This window comes from Lissotriton vulgaris, chromosome 9 (genome assembly GCF_964263255.1).
Source record: "Lissotriton vulgaris chromosome 9, aLisVul1.2, whole genome shotgun sequence".
Classification (NCBI taxonomy): Eukaryota; Metazoa; Chordata; class Amphibia; order Caudata; family Salamandridae; genus Lissotriton; species Lissotriton vulgaris.
In genome coordinates this window covers 641,637,939-641,654,771 of record NC_141697.1, presented here as the reverse complement: position 1 = coordinate 641,654,771, position 16,833 = coordinate 641,637,939, and the positions used below count along the sequence as shown (strand labels likewise).

The 16,833-nt window shown below is 50.9% G+C and overlaps 1 protein-coding gene across 2 annotated transcripts in view; it reads right to left on the bottom strand.

Moving 5' to 3' along the window:
* Window positions 1-11,772: 11,772 nt before the first annotated feature.
* Window positions 11,773-16,833, bottom strand: part of C9H11orf68 (chromosome 9 C11orf68 homolog) — a 44,932-nt gene continuing 39,871 nt past the window's right edge. For both annotated transcript variants that reach the window (XM_086938305.1, XM_086938306.1), the window contains exon 2: window positions 11,773-12,876. In XM_086938305.1, the coding sequence (XP_086794431.1) occupies window positions 12,115-12,855 (741 nt within the window). In that variant the 5' untranslated portion in view covers window positions 12,856-12,876 and the 3' untranslated portion in view covers window positions 11,773-12,114. The remainder of the gene's footprint in view (window positions 12,877-16,833) is intronic.

Sequence of the window (16,833 nt, the reverse complement as noted above, 5' to 3'; positions counted from 1 at the left end):
AAGAGCAGGGCACCTCAGGGATCTGCTGGTGCGTACACAAAAATGCCTGGTGGAGGCGAAAGCCAGGTACAAGACCCAAGCGGATAAACACCAGAGACCAGGGCCGTTGTACAAAGCCGGGGATTATGTGTGGGTGTCATCCCGCAACATGCGCTTCCGGAAACGCAGCCTATTTCATCCTAAATACATCGGCCCGTATCGCATCAAGAAATGCATCAGCCCGGTGACCATGAAGCTCGCATTACCCACCGCAATGCGGTTCCATCCTGTATTCCACATATCGCTGCTGAAGCCCTCCGTCTCCAGGACACCTTCTTCCCGTGTGGATGTGCGGGTAGAGGCAGAGCGCGACTACGAGGTAGAGGGCATCCGCGATTCCAAGTGGAAAAGGGGCAAGCTGTGGTATCTGGTGGCATGGAAGGGGTACAGCCCCGAGGAACAGTTGTGGGAGCCCGTGGCTGGCATTTCGGCTCCACAGATGCTAGCGGCTTTTCACACGAAATATCCCACAAAACCCAGCCCTTCCAGGGGACCGGTGTGAAGGGGGATGTGCTGTCATGTTCAGCTCCGCTATGTCGCATTACCGAAAGCAGGGAACTACTAGAACGGCCGACGAGGGGACTACGTGTCCCGGGAGGCTGTGCGCCGCGCATGCGCGAACAGCCGCACAGCCGAGAGAACTACAGGTCCCGTGAGTCTGTGCGCTGCCCATGCGCGAACATCGGTGACACATAAAAACAGAAGCGGCAACGGGAGACGGCGTCGGATATTGAAGATACCGAAGGAAGGCGCCGGGAAGGTAAGGGAAGCGCGTTCCCTGTTCTGTGTTCTGAGATTCAATAGCGAACCCGTTTTCAAGCCTTAGAAGCCTGAAATCTTGCAGCCTTGTTATCCCTGTTCCCGGAGTTCGTATCTGACTTTGCATATACACGGACTCGGTTGCTCCGGGTATAGACAGACCTCGTCAGTTACACTCTGACAAGATTCCCCAAGTCGGTGGGAGAGTTCAGCGGCTCATTCATCTTGGGACGTTAAGACTCTACACGCCCTCGTGTGGGCCACCTGGAAGAGCCGAGGCTCGTAAGCGGTCCCACGCTAAACAAGCACTGGCAAGCCAACAACTGACTCTTGGGTCTTTGGTGCTCACTTAACCAGGACAGACTGTACCCCACGTTGGAAGGTGCTGGGACCAGCACCACTGCGGGGGACAGTTTCTGAACAACTGGCTAGTTGTTCGAGAGTCGAGTGGCATTGTCGGCTACTGCTTAGCACAGTGCCCTCCGTTGGAGAGTGTCAGGACGACACTCATGCGGAGGACGGTTTAGGAAGCTATCATAGGAACAGAGTGGTGTAACTCTTAGTTCTACTTAACCCGGTGTATTAGCTCTTTGAGAGTAAAATCCTGAACCAAATCAGTCTGCGACTGTATTCTTTCTGCTTTGCGCTGCTAACAGTAGGGGTCACCATCCAATCCTGTGGGCAGTCAGGGTTTACACTGTTTTGAATTCTATGCTTGTTTTTCTCTTGTATCGCTGCTCTCTTTCTTCATATGAGAAGGCTTGTTCAAGGGTCTTATATTTACGTGAGGCCTCCTGCTGTCTGCTGATGATGATGGACTTCGATGTATCGTGCATTCCTCTGCTGTCTTTATCGGTTTTGTTTCTACAAATGCTAATAAAATTGATTATGTAAAAAAAAATTATGAAATATCAAAGCAAGCACTATTTTTGCAGACAATAAATAACAAGCATTTGCAATGCAATAGGCCTCGCATTTGCGAGAGTTTAAGCTATTGGCATTGTAAATGACAATGACTTATTTTTCGGTTTTCAAAAACAAACGAATAAAAGGCGTTGTCATTTACAGTGGCAATAGCTCAAACTATCACAAATGCGAGACCTATTACATTAATATGGCACACACTTCAGTCATAAGACCCTCAAACAAGAGCCACTCCAAGAGCAACAAGCTTTCGGAGAGAGGTTCAGTTGAAGGCAAAAGGATCAGCTAAAGTAAACAAATTTTCTGCAGCTGTCTAATGTCTGCCAGGACTCTAGGGATCTCGGAGCTACCTACATTCAGGAAACCACCCGCCAAACTGCTCACAATAGGCACACAGGTGCCATTGTTAAAGTTAAAAGCGCAGCATTTTGCTGCTACTGGAAAAAAATAAGGCTTTTAAAAGTTGATTTATGCAGTGTGCTGCATTGAAATAAATTATATTTAAAGTTGAAGCGCAACGTTGCAGTGCTTAAAAAAAAGCATTAATATGGGGAGGGCCCCTAAGGAAAGGCACACGCTGGATCATTTATTTATTAAAAAGTTGTTAAGGACATGTCCTGCAAGCTACGGCAGGCTGGAGAACATCATTAAAAAAATAGTGCAATCATATTTAAAGTTTAAGCACGTCACAGCGCTTTAAAAAAAAAATTAATATGGCGAGGGACGCATAAAGAAAGGCTAGCGTGGTTAAAAAAATATAAAGCAGTTGAGAGCATGTCCTGCCTGCAATGGCAGGCAGGACAACGTCATTAAAGATACTAGTGCTCAGAGGATGTAATTAAAGCCTACAGAGTAACATGGTACGTAAGAGGGCCGGTCCATATGGGAGGTTACAAGATGCAACAAGACTGTACTAAGGAGGGACTACTAAGCCTATGGACCAATGAAAAGAACAAGTTACTTACCTTAGGTAACGCTTTTTCTGGTAGATACAATATCTGCCTGTGTGTAGGAAGGTGGCTACCTGACTATGGTTACCCCAGATTTTTTTGCCTTGTGTTTAGCTGGTTTTCGACTTAGTTGGCCTGGTTCCCTGCTAATCAGGGCCCCAGGCTATCTGCTCTCTCTGTAAAATGGATTCCATGTACCCTAGGTGCATAACTAAATTGGCTTGGGTCCCCTTATCAGCCCCTGTACAGTGCACTATAGGTGCCCAGGGCATAGGTGCATTCAAGGCCTACCAGGGGCTGCAGCATATCTTTTGCCACCCCTGGCTGGCTATCCAAAATTTACACAACTGGCTGATCAGTCAGCTGGGGCAAGGTGGTGTAATCACCCCTTGCTTAGATATAGTATGCCTATATCTAAACCTAACTGGACACATATATACCTATCAGTCACTCCTATGGCAGACCTTAACTTTCCTGGAGGCAGAGTGCTTGGTTTTAGGTGAGATGGTGCTCTAGCATGAGCTGAGCCTGTCTGCAGCTGTCAGGACCAATTCCCTAAGCTGTTCCGGGATAATGCCATACCATATACTATTAAGTGCATTATAATCCTCGCGGTTATATGTTAACTTTGGGTTGGCTTTAACATGTCGTGTAAGGTGTCATACTATTTGGAAAACTTTCCTCTCGACAGTTCTGTCGACGGGGATAGCATTCCACCCCTCTAGAGGGAGAAGGCATGTTTCTTTACTGAAACCCGGTTGATTTTTAAAAGAGCCTCAGATCCACAAAATGGATGCCTCTGCCACAGACACAAGTCTGACCTCCTGCTGCCGACCGAAACTCAGCAGAGGAGGCCTGGACAAAGGCTTTCCTGTCGCAGGGAGGTGTTACACCACCCCAGACAGGAGATTGTGGATTGTAGCAGGGAGGTTTGAAAGAAACCAGACACTGCCTGGGGAGCACAAGGCTGCCCCTTGTATAATCCGGCCAAACCGGTTCTGGGGCACACCAGCCCCTGTCCCAGCGCGGCCTGGATCAAAGGAAAGGGGTGTATCCACCCCCTTCCTGGGTCCCACCCATAGGAGGGGACCTCGCAGGTAATCCAGCCCCCTAGATTGGTATAAGAATGGGAGCAGTGCCAACGCACTCAGATTATCCTGATGAAACATTTTAAACGAAACTCTGGACCCTTCGACATCCTACTCAACGTAGAAGACTGAAGAATCTGCCTTGTGGTCAAGGAGTGACCACCCTGTGCAAACAGGCACCATCCAGCACCTCGACGTCTGCTTTGTTGCAGTTCCCGCCGGAACTCGAGCGACAGAGATCGACGAGATCAAGCTTGCCTGCCTTCTTACAGCCCGATCCACAGTCCCTGCAGAGCTGAGACCCGTGGAGGCGACCGGAAGCGTGGGCCACGCCATCTTGAAAAGACCACGAGACGCTGACCGTGCAGCCCACGAGTGACCCTCGAAGCTGTACACCGGGGTTTGAGAAGCCCCAACCCTGAGCCACTCTTGCACCGAAGCTCACCCCTCTACACTCGACGAGTGCTGCGTGGGGCCCTTCTGCTTGCTTTGGCTCGACGCATTGGCCCGGTCACTTGCCAGCTGGCTTGTGGCCCCTGTGCCGACGAAAACCTAAAACCGACTTGCGATTCTGGTTGCTCCAGACTTGCACCAGCTCCTCTGAAAAGGAGCACCCGCTCTGACCCTCCTGGTCCGAGTGAGAAGCAATCTTCCCGTCATGCGTGGATTGCTCTTGCCAAGTGTTGTTTGCTCCGATCTTGAAGCCGACAGCGCCGACGGTGAGAGCCTGCGTGGGACAGCTCGTGACCTGCTCCTGGACGTCGCAGATGCCCCAGAGCCCACGTGGCAGCGGAGAGAAGCTCCTCGACAACCACCTGATTGCGCCCCACATTGCCTGGTTCCGTCCTGGTTCCACCCTGGTCACTGCTGAGTGACCCAGACTCTGTCCCCTCTTCTTTCAGGTACTTTTCTACTCTGATCCACCCTTGGATCACACCGGACACTTCTCCTTCACATCGCCTGCAGCATCTTCAGCTTCAAGCACCAAGAACCTGCGTGACGAAACCCGACGCCACTTCGACCCTATGCACCCGCTTCCTGTGGCTGAGGTAACATTGCAACGCCGGTGTTCCCACACAGGTACACACCTCTAGGGTCTGTGTCTAAAGTTTTCTCCATCTAGGTTCAGCGGAAGTATCCTAAAACTAGTTGTGTAACTTTTACGCACCATTGACTTAACATTGGTGCATGCGTGTGCTTTAAGCGCTGCACCCGAATCCCGCGGGCTTTTCCCGACTTCAGCATTGCCTGTCCCGACTGCTCCCAGCGATTCCCTAGGCCTAACAACTGTTCGATTGGTATCTCTTATACCACTTTCTTATTATATGGTTTGAGTGACCACCCGCCCTCATCCATAATTGTGCAACTTTGTATGTTATACTGTGCTTTTGATTTAACGCTTGTGCCCCTTTGCTCATAAAGAGTACTGGGGATTATTTTTAGTAATAAACACATATTTTTATAAAATATACTTGTGTGGTGTCCTTTCATTTGATATTACAGGATTGTGATTGGTAAAACAGCTCGCTTAACACGACCTCTTGAGTTTAGCCTTTAAGGCTGCTTAGTTTATGCTACCATTAAGATAGCTTGTCTATAAGGTTGACTTACAACCAGACATCATAAGGGATTGTTTGGACTGATACAAGGTGGTTCCAGAATTGGAAACATCATATATCAGGCCAACTTCTCACACTGTGGATTCCTCACCTTGTGAATATCCCCCTTGCGTCAGCAACATTCGGAAATTCTTTCGTAGCTTTGCGCCGACGTGGGCGACGTCATAGAGGCACAGCATCGCGCGCGACTCCGCTGATGTCACCGACACCATAATAGGCCCACGCCGGCGTGATGACATCAGTTCCGCCCTTTTTTTCCGTGCATTCGAGGCACACGGACAGACCAATGACAGTAGAAATATACATAGTATACACAGTACACAAACATCAAGGTAACACACACAGTGTGAAACAAATGCAATAAAATATCTGAATCAATCAATTCCTTGACATTAAAGTAAATATATTACATTAACTCTGGTATAGAAGAGTGGACAACGGGGAGGCGGGTGGGTCAGTGAGGAATTCACAGGCAGATATTGCATCAACCAGAAAAAGCGTTACCGAAGGTAAGTAACTTGTTCTTCTGATAGATACATCTTCCAGTGGATTCCTCACCTTGTGAATAGACTCCCACAGCAGTCCCCACTCCCGGAGGAGGGTGTCCACTCTTCTATACCAAGAAATCCTGGAGGACAGAGCGTGCAAAGCAGCCGTCCCCCCCTCACTTCGGAATCTAAGCAGTAATGCTTCGCGAAAGTGTGGAGGGCGGCCCAAATCGCAGCTCTACAAATGTCCTCTACAGGCACATCTCTAGCCAAAGCAGATGTTGCAGACTTTGCTCTAGTGGAATGAGCCCTTATACCCTCTGGAGGTTCCTTACCCGCCAGGGAGTAGCAGATCTTGATGCATAAAATTATCCATCTTGATAGCGGGCGCTTGTGCACTGCCTTCCCCTTCCTGCAGTCAGTAAATCTGACAAAAAGCTGGTCATTTGACCTGAACTCACTCATTCTGTCCAGGTTAAAGGACACCACCCTCCTAGGGTCCAGACGGTGCAGTATCTCCTCCTCCTTGGAAGGGGGGGGGGGGATAAAAGGTAGGTAGGGTAATGGACTGCCACAGGTGGAAAGGAGTTACCACCTTTGGCAGAAAAGCAGGCCTGGTCCTGAGAACCATCCGATCTGCATGAATGGATAAAAACGGGGGCTTTGAACTTAGAGCTTGAAGCTCACTTACCCTCCTTGCCGAGGTAATTGCCATCAGAAAAACAGTTTTAAAGGACAAAAGCCTCAAGGGACACTTGTGTAATGGTTCGAAAGGCGAACCCATTAGAAAAGTTAGTACAAGGTTTAAGTCCCACTGAGGTACAATAAAAGGAGTTGGAGGAAATGTATTGGTTAGGCCCTTGATGAACCGTAAAAAGATAGGCGACTTAAACAAAAAGGGCTTGTCCAGCAAACAAAGGAATGCCGATAAGGCCGACAAATAACCCTTAATAGTTGCCACTGCAAAACCCTGATGAGCCAAGGAGAGAGCAAATTGAAGAATATTGGACAACGAGCCCTCAATGGGTCAATGGACTTCTCCCCACACCAAACAACAAACTTAGACCATCTATAAGAATAAATGGACTTAGTGGAGTCACACCTGGCCGATAAGATGACATCCACCACATCGTGTGGGAGAGAAAATGAACTCAGGTTTCCCCGTTCAATCTCCAGGCATGAAGGTGTAAGGTCTGGAGGTGGGGGTGTAGAACCTGCCCCTCCATCTGGGAGAGGAGATCTGCCCTGTGAGGGAGACGGAGCGGCGAGCACGAGCAGAGGTGGAGAAGATCTGTGTACCACACCCTTCTTGGCCAATCCGGGGCGATCAAAATAACTTGGGCCCGGTCTTGGCGAACCTTCCTCAGAACCCGAGGAATCAAGGGTATGGGGGGGAAACGCGTAAAGGAGCTGTGAGTCCCAACTCGACTGAAACGCATCCCCCAAGGCTCCCTGCATCGGAAACTGGAGACTGCAGAATGACTGGCAGTGAGCATTCTCGTGAGTGGCAAATAGATCCACCAGAGGAGTTCACCAAGTCCGAAAGACCCAACAAACTATCTCTGGATGGAGCCTCCACTCGTGGTTGGCCAAGAACTGCCGACAGAGTGTCCGCACGTACATTCAGTACCCCGGCCAAATGACTTGCCATCAGACAAATCTGGTGGTCCTGAACCCAGGACCAGAGACGCAGAGTCTCTCTGCAGAGACACTGCGACCCCACTCCTCCCTGCTTGTTGACATACCACATGGCGGCCGTGTTGTCCGTCAGAACTTGAACTGACTGACCGCGAAGGGAAGGGAGGAAGGCCTTGAGTGCCAAACGTATTGCCCGCAACTCTAGAAGGTTGATATGAAGCAACCTTTCCTCTGGAGACCAAAGACCCTTGACCTCCAGATCCCCCAGATGAGCACCCCACCCTAGAGTGGATGCATCTGTTATCACCGTGGCCACCGATGGAGGTAGATGAAAAGGCTTTCCTTGTGACAGATTGCCTTCCACACTCCACCAAGTCAGATCCGCTGCAGTTTCTCTGGAGATCCTCACTGACTCCCTGAGATCCCCGTTGTGTTGATACCACTGCCTGCGGAGGCACCACTGGAGTGCCCTCATGTGCCAGCGTGCATGGTTGACCAGCAGTATGCAAGAAGTCATCAGACCGAGCAAGCGAAGGACCTTCAGGACTGGAACGACCGCTCCACTGTAAAACAAAGGAATCATTTTCTGAATGTTGCGAATCCTTTGAGGTGGGAATGCACGACAAACAGTAGTGTCCAGTACCGCATCCATGAACAGGTTGCGCTGGGAGGGCACCAGGTGCGATTTGGGTACATTTATCGAAAAACCCAACCTGTGCAACAACTGAGTTGTCTCCTGCAGGTGATGGAGCACCTTCTCCGGCGACTCTGCCTTGATCAGCCAGTCGTCCAGATACGGGTATACAGGAATCCCCGACCTCCTGAGATGTGCCGCCACCACTGCCATCACCTTGGTGAAGACTCGTGGCGCAGTAGTAAGGCCAAACGGAAGGACCGCAAACTGGTAGTGTTGCGACCCAACCGTAAAACGGAGATACTTCCTGTGCGACGTCAAGATGGGAATATGAAAATAAGCATCTTGTAAGTCGATTGACACCATCCAGTCTTCTTCCATCAGCGCCTGAAGAACCTGTGCAAGGGTGAGCATCTTGAACTTCTCCTGCTTCAGGTAGAGGTTCAAGATCCTGAGATCCAGGATTGGCCAAAGCCTGCCATCCTTCTTGTGGATCAGAAAATACCGGGAGTAGCACCCCTGACCCCTTTCCTGCTCTGGAACCACCTCTATGGCACCCTTTCTGAACAGCGCCAGGCCTTCTTCCTGCAAGCGAAGCAGGTGGTCCTCCGTACAATAACCCTTGCAAGGAGGGTAATTTGGGGGAAACTCCCGAAAGGGAAGAACATACCCATTCCCCACGAGATTGAGAACCCAAAGATCCGATGTAATCAATTCCGAATATCATAGGAAATGGGTACGCCAGCCCCCCACTGGGCCCGCATGATCCGGAAAGGCGGATCTAGGGCTGCTTTGATGCGTTGGCAGGGGGCTGGGAAGGAGAAGAGGAAGAAGAGGAGGAGGCGACTTGACGACTTCTGGGGCGTGCTCTCTGTCTGCCTCTGTATGCCTTATACAGAGAGTTTTGCTGCTGCTGTGGCTGCTGCTGATTGGACTTGAAGGAACGAAAAGAAGTTCTGCCAAAACCTCTAAAGCGTTTTCCAAAAGATCCCCTGGTCTGAAGGCCCAACGACTTAGCTGTTGCCCTGCTGTCTTTAAAACGTTCTAAGGCAGCATCTGCCTTTTTGCCAAACAGACCAGATCCGTCAAATGGCAGATCCAATAACGGAGACTGGACATCCGCGGAAAACTCAGAAGACTTTAGCCATGCAGCTCTCCTCGTAGCCACCGAAGAGCCCATGACCCTAGCCACAGAATCCGCTGTGTCCAAACCACTCTGGATTACCTGCCTTGCCGCAGCCTGAGTGTCCGAAATTACCTCCTGCAAGTCCTTTCTATCTTCTTCCGGTAACTTTGGCACCAATTGTTTCACAGTGTCCATAAGGGCGTGGATATAACGTCCCATCAGACAGGTCGCATTTGTGGACTTTAACGCCATGCTGGCAGAGGAGAAAATCTTTTTAGCAGCCTGATCCTGTTTTCTCAACTTGTTTTCTGCAGGTACCTGTGGGAATGCTTCCGTTGACTTCCTGGAACAGGTAGCCTGCACCACTAAACTCTCAGGCAGAGGGTGAGTGGATAAAAATTCAGGGTCATCTGGAGCAACTCTGTATCTTCTGGCTACAGCCCTAGATACTGCAGGAGCCGACAAAGGTTTCTTCCAAACATCCAAAATTGGCTCTGCCAGTGCATCATTAAACGGCAGAATTGGTTCAACCACCGAGGATGGAGAGTGAAGGACCTCCGTTAGAAGGTTCGATTTAAACTCAGCAGTTGGAAGAGTAATGTTCAACAAACTTGCCGTCTTCCTTATCACCATATGGTAAGGAGCTACATCCTTAGAGGGTGCATCCGGCACTGAAACTAAATCCCACTCAGGAGACAGTTCAAGGCCACTAGCCACTGTTAGGTCATCAAATAGGTCCTCAGACTCCTGTAGCTCACCCTCCTCCAAATTACCTCCTCGAAACCTTTCTCCCTCCATAAGCCTCTGGGCTTCACGCCTCGACCTGTGCTTCAAATACGAGGCCGACGGATCCCCTGTCTACTCTGACGGGCGACTTTTGTACGAGGTCGATCAGGGTTCAGCATTGGAGTTGATGGATTAGGCGTCGATGGAATCGGCGTCAACGGCTTCGGCGTCGATGGCGTCAGTGTTTAAGGCCTCGCTGGCGTCGGAAAATGCCAATGCGGCGCCGGAGCCGGCATGAAGTGCATAAAGGGTGCAGGTGCATAGGTCTGGGGAACACCCAAACCATACGCCAACGGACCCGTGGGACCAGCAGGAGCCCCAGTTGTAAATCCCAAACATCGCGTTCAGGAACTGCGATGGATCCTGACCTGGAGCCGGGAATGAAGGGTACATACCCCCGGGCTGCTTATGAGGGCGTGGAGTCGATTAGACGTCGACTTCCTCCTCTGGCTCGTGCACCGGACTCGACGGACCCGCTGGCAACGGAGTCTCTCCCTCACCAACCACCTCCTCCTCACCTTCATCCTCTCGACCTGAAGGATGGGATGGTGCCGGATATGGATTCGCTACCTGCCCTGGTGAACGTGGCGAATTCGCAGGCGACACTTCACCCTCGGCGTCCTGCTCTTCCGAAGCCGAAGACACCACGACCTTTTCAACCAGCTTCCCCTGCGACTTCGGCTTTGAAATAGAGTCCTTCCTCGAATGATGCCTGGACTCATGGGTTCTCTTCTTGTGTTTCTTCTTTGAAGAATGTGATGCATGGGCCGAAGTCGAGTCCGAGCGCGACCTCGATCGAGAACTCTACCTCGAACGGCGAGTTCGCGACCTCAAACTTTTCTTCTCTTTTCTCCCTTTAAGTTTCGCCACAAGAAGCTTGGTTTCTCTTTCTCTCTGAGGGCCTTGGAAGTCATTTTCCTACAAGACTGGCAGTCCTCGACATCGTGGTCGGAGCTTAAACACCATATACAGCACTCGTGTGGATCTGTAATGGACATAGTCTTTCCACACTCACCACAAGCCTTAAACCCGGTCTTCTTCGGAGACATGTCGAGTGAAAAGACAAGAAGCACAATTAACACAATGTAACAATGTTACAGCAATTGCTACGGACGATCCCTAGAAAACCGTTAGCGTCGACGATGCGGAAAAAAGGGAACTGATGTCATCACGCCGGCGTGGGCCTATTATGGTGTCGGTGACGTCAGCAGAGTCACGCGCGATGACGTGCCTCTATGACGTCGCCCACGTCGGCGCGAAGCTACGAAAGAATTTCCAAATGTTTGACGCAAGGGGATATTCACAAGGTGAGGAATCCACTGGCAGATGTATCTATCAGAAGTCACAGTTTACAAAGTACAGTGACAGGAGCCAATTAAAAAGATGGGCGGAAAATGGGCAGAGCTTCAAGTCCTTACCTAAATACAGCATGCCTAGCAGAGCAGTGCATGCGCTGCCCAGGTTGGACCTAAAAATCTGAAGGGGCACGCAAAGAACTGAAGACTTTAAATGCTTCCTGAGACTTTGTATTGTGTGCTAATATTCAAGTCATTACAACTGTTAGAATACACATTTCATTCACTTCTTTCTGAATGGCATGGGAGGGTTAAGATGTGAAAGATGTGCACAGTTGTGGTTTAAAGAGATACACCTATCTAAGCTCTAATCAAATAATTTTAGGAAGCACAAAGGCAGACAGAACAGAGCTACAATACAACAAATCATGGTGGAAGGCACAGTTTAGTCAGAGCTACAAATGGGTTGGAGGTAAGAAAAGAGGTGGTGAGAGGTTTTATAAACTCGATGTATAGATCAAACTGCTGAAATACCACATCTCTTCTGTGTGCATTAGTAAAATTCAGTACAGTTAAACAAAAGGAAATTATTTCATGTTTGTACAGCAAAACTGCTGCTGTGATAAACTGAAAAAATCACAGTCCGTACGTTCGGCACAGTAAAATGTACATCTTTCTAAAAATAAAATTAATTAATAATGATCCTAACTTGTGTCTGTTTTGCCCAGTCCCAACAACACACAAGTCCCAATTCCCATCTCTCAGCTCCTACGAGACTTCAGTGTTGCTCACTTTGTTGGTGATTCGGGAGCGTCTAGGAATGCACTCCAGATCATATTTGCTTTCATAGATGGTCGGACAGAGTCTCCAGCGGTTGTTGCGGTAGATGCCAAGGTAGGTGTACACATCAGGCTTATATGAAATGGAGCACTTGATGCCTGCACTGCGAATGGCAGCATCCACATCCATCACACTTTCCTCATCCGTGAAGTCTTGATTATAGACACAGATGACATGTTTGCGTTCTAAGTTGGGCATAAAGGGGCTGACTTTGGCCACACCAATTTTGCCCTCAACAACCAAGGTGGCAATGCCACGCCAGGCATGATCAATCTTGAAGCCAGTGTCCAGGTGCATAAGCCACTTGCCAGTCACTACCTTGTGGTTCAGTGCCAGTTCCTTAATAGTGTCAAAGGTGATGTGGCGACCACTGGCCTGTAAACGCTCCCAGTCTTCCTGCAGCTCCGACACTTGTCCGGCTTCATGCCAGTAATTTGGCCCTTTGACTGCGATCCAACCCACAGCCTCCATGCTACGCTCAGGGTCACCATATCGCAGTACCCGTGAAGGCCGGTTTGTTTCCAGCCAGTCCTCAAATTCCGCTCTAGGGGTTTTCCTGGCATCAAAAATTAGCCAGGGATCCATGTCAGCAGCCAAGGACTCCGCTGCATAATCTTCAGCTGGGAAATGGACATTTTTCCCCATCTCTTCCTCCTCACAGTCACCCATTTTCAATGCCCTCCGATTACTCTGCAGAAAGAAATATGAAAAAATAATATAAATACACAAATTAACTAAGTCAGAGAAAACTGGAATTCCAAGTTATGTCCTGACTTTAGGCATTCTAAAATGCCATTTGTTCTTATACATGCTACATTATGATTTAGTTGATACAACACTCATGGATGTTAGGGCAACAGTGGGAGTGGGAGGGAAAAGGCTGAAATAAAACGGGATTTATCATACGGTCAAATGAAGAAGGATGAATGAAGTACCTGGTGATTCCACCTGAGCTCACAGAAGTGATATAGGGCAACACAGATACTCATGGAAACATGTAATTTGCAAAAAGAAACATCAAAATGTGCAATAATGGAATCCTTAATCTAACAGAGGCTGAAACATTCAATGTACTTTGAAAGGATTTAAAAAATGCAATATTGAAAACCGTGGCTCCAGAATGAATCCGTTTACCAATTATATGAGGTAGGAGTGTCTAAGGGGGAATGAAACAGGATGTTGTGGCTTTATAAAAGGAGATGGAGAGGCAGACGAACAAGTTACTTACCTTCGATAACGATATATCTGTAAGAAACAGTAGTTAGTATTAGATTCCTTACCTTAGAATATCCCCAGGCGTCAGACTGGATCCGGAAACTTTTGCGTATCAATACCCCTGCGTGTCGGTAGGCGTCGACCGCGTCCGTCGTCTGCGTTGTTAGAGCCAGAATGTCGATCGGAGTACTTAGACGCCGCCCTCGCGAGCTGACATCAGTTCTTATACACAGCTTTTCCAAGCCAGATACGCAGAGCCATGATAGAACCAACACTGGTGCCATGAAACTAGGGCCCTGAAAGGGGATGACCTTAACCCTAGATATCCGTTCGCAGAACAGGGAGGATGGGTGGGTCGGTAAGGAATCTAATACTAACTACTGTTTCTTACAGATATATCGTTACCGAAGGTAAGTAACTTGTTCATCTGAAAGAAACAGGTTAGTGTTAGATTCCTTACCTTCGAATAGATACCCCAGCAATACCAACCCGAGTGGTGGGACTGCAAACCAGGAGGCAAGTCAAATGGCCTCAACTGTCGCCGCTCAATCTCCAAGCATGGAGGTGGAGACTGGACAGGTTCGGGTGGAGGACCGTCCCCTGCTGCTGCGACAGAAGGTCCTCCCGAAGAGGCAGACGAATCGGGGAATCGACTGACATACTGATTAGCTCGGGATACCAGTACCTTCGCGCCCAGTCCGGAACCACAAGGATGACTTGGGCCCGGTCGCGCTTGATTTTCTTCAGCACTATGGGCAGAAGTGGTATAGGCGGAAAGGCGTACAACAGACCACAACTCCACTCGCGACGAAAAGTGTCCCCGAGCGAGTGCCGCCTTGGAAATTCCAACGCGCAGAACTGATGACATTGTGCGTTCTCTTCGGTGGCGAATAGATCTAACCGAGGCTCTCCCCACTGCAGAAAGAGACATTGCGCCACGTCCGAGGTCATACGCCATTCGTGATCCAGCATGCACCTTCGGCTGAGCTCGTCCGCCCTGGCGTTCAGAGAACCTGCCAGGTGTTGAACCAGCAGGGTCACCCCCTGATGTGCCAGCCCCTGCCAGAGGCGCAGAGCCTCCTGGCAGAGGGTCCACGACCCCACCCCGCCCTGTTTGTTGCAGTACCACATGGCGGTGGTGTGGTCCGTGAACACCTGCACTACACTCCCCCGGACAGAGGGGAGGAATGCCTTCCGTGCTAGACGAATTGCCCGCAGCTCCAGAAGGTTGATATGGAGACGTGACTCCGCCGGAGACCAGAGGCTTCTGATCTCCACCTCTCCCATGTGGCCTCCCCAGTCCTGGAGGGACGCGTCCGTCACAACTACGTGCTCCAGTTAGGGAAGGGAGAGAGAGATCTGCCGCTGACCCAATCGCGGTCCCTGAGCCACCACTGCAGCTGTGCGAGACAGATCAGGACATGATCAGGACATGGTCGGACAGGTTGCCCTGATGCTGGGCCCACTAAAACTTCAGGTCCCAATGCAGAGCCCGCATCCGCCACCGGGCGTGATGCACCAGAAGGATGCAGGAGGCCATCAGCCCCAGAAGCCGCAGCGCCAACCTGACCGAGACCCAGGATAAAGACTGAAAGATTGGAATCAGAGCCTGAATATCCCGGACCCGCTGTTCGAAGAGGATAAGCCCGAAACTGCGCCGAGTCGAGAACTGCTCTGGTGAAGAGGAGCTTCTGAGAGGGGCACAGGTGTGACTTCGGCACATTGATGGAAAACCCCAGCTGGTGCAGGAGGTCCGCCGTTGTCTGGAGGTGGCTGATGACTGTCTGGGGCGAGCCCGCCATAAACAACCAGTCGTCGAGGTAGGGTAAGACTGAAACCCCTAACCTACGCAGATGAGCTGCGACCACCGCCATCACTTTCGTGAACACCCGTGGGGTGCTGATAAGGCCGAAGGGGAGCACGTAAACTGAAAGTGCTCTGGCCTACAATGAGCCACAGGTAGCGCCGGTGGGCCGGCAGGACAGGGATGTGGAAATAAGCATCCTGCAAGTCCAACGCTACCATCCAGTCTCCTGGGTCCAGGGCAGCTAAGACCTGAGCCAATGTCAGCATTTTGAACTTCTCCTTCCGGAGGAAGCCGCTGACGTTCCGTAAGTCCAAGATAGGGCGCAGGCCCCCTTTGCCCTTCTTGGGTACCAGGAAGTAGTGGGAGTAACAACCACACTCTACTTCCGGCCCAGGAACACGCTCGATGGCCCCCTTGGCCAAGAGGGCCATAACTTCCTCTTGCAGAAGTCGGAAGTGATCCCCCGACACTCGGTGGTATTGCGGTGGCATGGCTGGAGGGGTCGCCTCGAAGGGGAGGGAGTTTGCAGCACCCACATGTCCGACGTGACAGTGCGCCAGTGGAAGTGGTGATGGCGAACCCTGCCCCCCACTGGGCCTGAAAGCACGGACTAGGAGGGTTTTGAGGCGGATGCTGCAGGGGAAGGTGTGGACTGGCCTCGTCGTTGTCCCCGACCGCCGCCACGGCGGTTTCCACAGCCGCCACTGCGCTGTATATTAGTATGCGGTGCGTGGCTGGCAGTACGTGTGGGAGCGCCCCTTCCTTGGCCACGAAAGGAGCGAAAGGCACCTTTTTTGGTGTTGTGGGGCCGAGAGGCACAAGGACTTAGCCGTAGCCCTGGAGTCCTTAAAACACTCACGTGGATGGTCTGCCTTGTCGCCAGAGAGGCGACGGCCATCAAACGGCAAGTCCAGAAGAGTGGCCTGGACATCAGCCGAAAAGTTGGCCGTACTCAACCAGGCGTGGCGTCGAACCACCACCGTCGTTGCCATCACTCCGCCTAGTGAATCCGTGGTATCCAGCCCACAACGGATGGAATAGCGTGCCGCATCTTGACCCTCCACAAGGGCTTGGGCGAGTTTAGTCCAAACCCCCTCCGGACATTGTGGCAGCACGTCCGTGACCGTGTCCCACAGAGTGTGGGTGTAGCAGCCCAAGAGGCATGCGGTGTTGACTGACTGCAGTCCCAAACTCAGGGACGAGAACACCTTACCGAATTGCTCGTACCTCTTGGATTCCCGATCGGGCGGAGCCGTCGGGAATGCAGTCTGGGAAGTAGAGGCTTGGATAACCAGGCTCACGGGGTGGGGTGGGTGGACAGGAAGCAAGCGTCGCCCGGAGCCGGGCGGTAGCGTCTGGCCACGTTCCTATCCACAGGCGGACCTGTAGCGGGCTTGGACCAAGTGCCCAAAAGAACGTCACACAAGGCCTCATTAAATGGCAGCAGAGGCTCAGCCAAGCTTGCCTGCGGTTTAAGGACCTCAGTGAGGAGGTTAGTCCCCACGGCCACGACCGGGAGCTCTAGGCCCAATGTCTTGGCCGCCCGCATCAACACTACACTGTAGGCAGCCCCCTCCTCCGTAGCAACGGTTGGAGGGGAGACAAAAACAGTGTCTGGCGAAGTG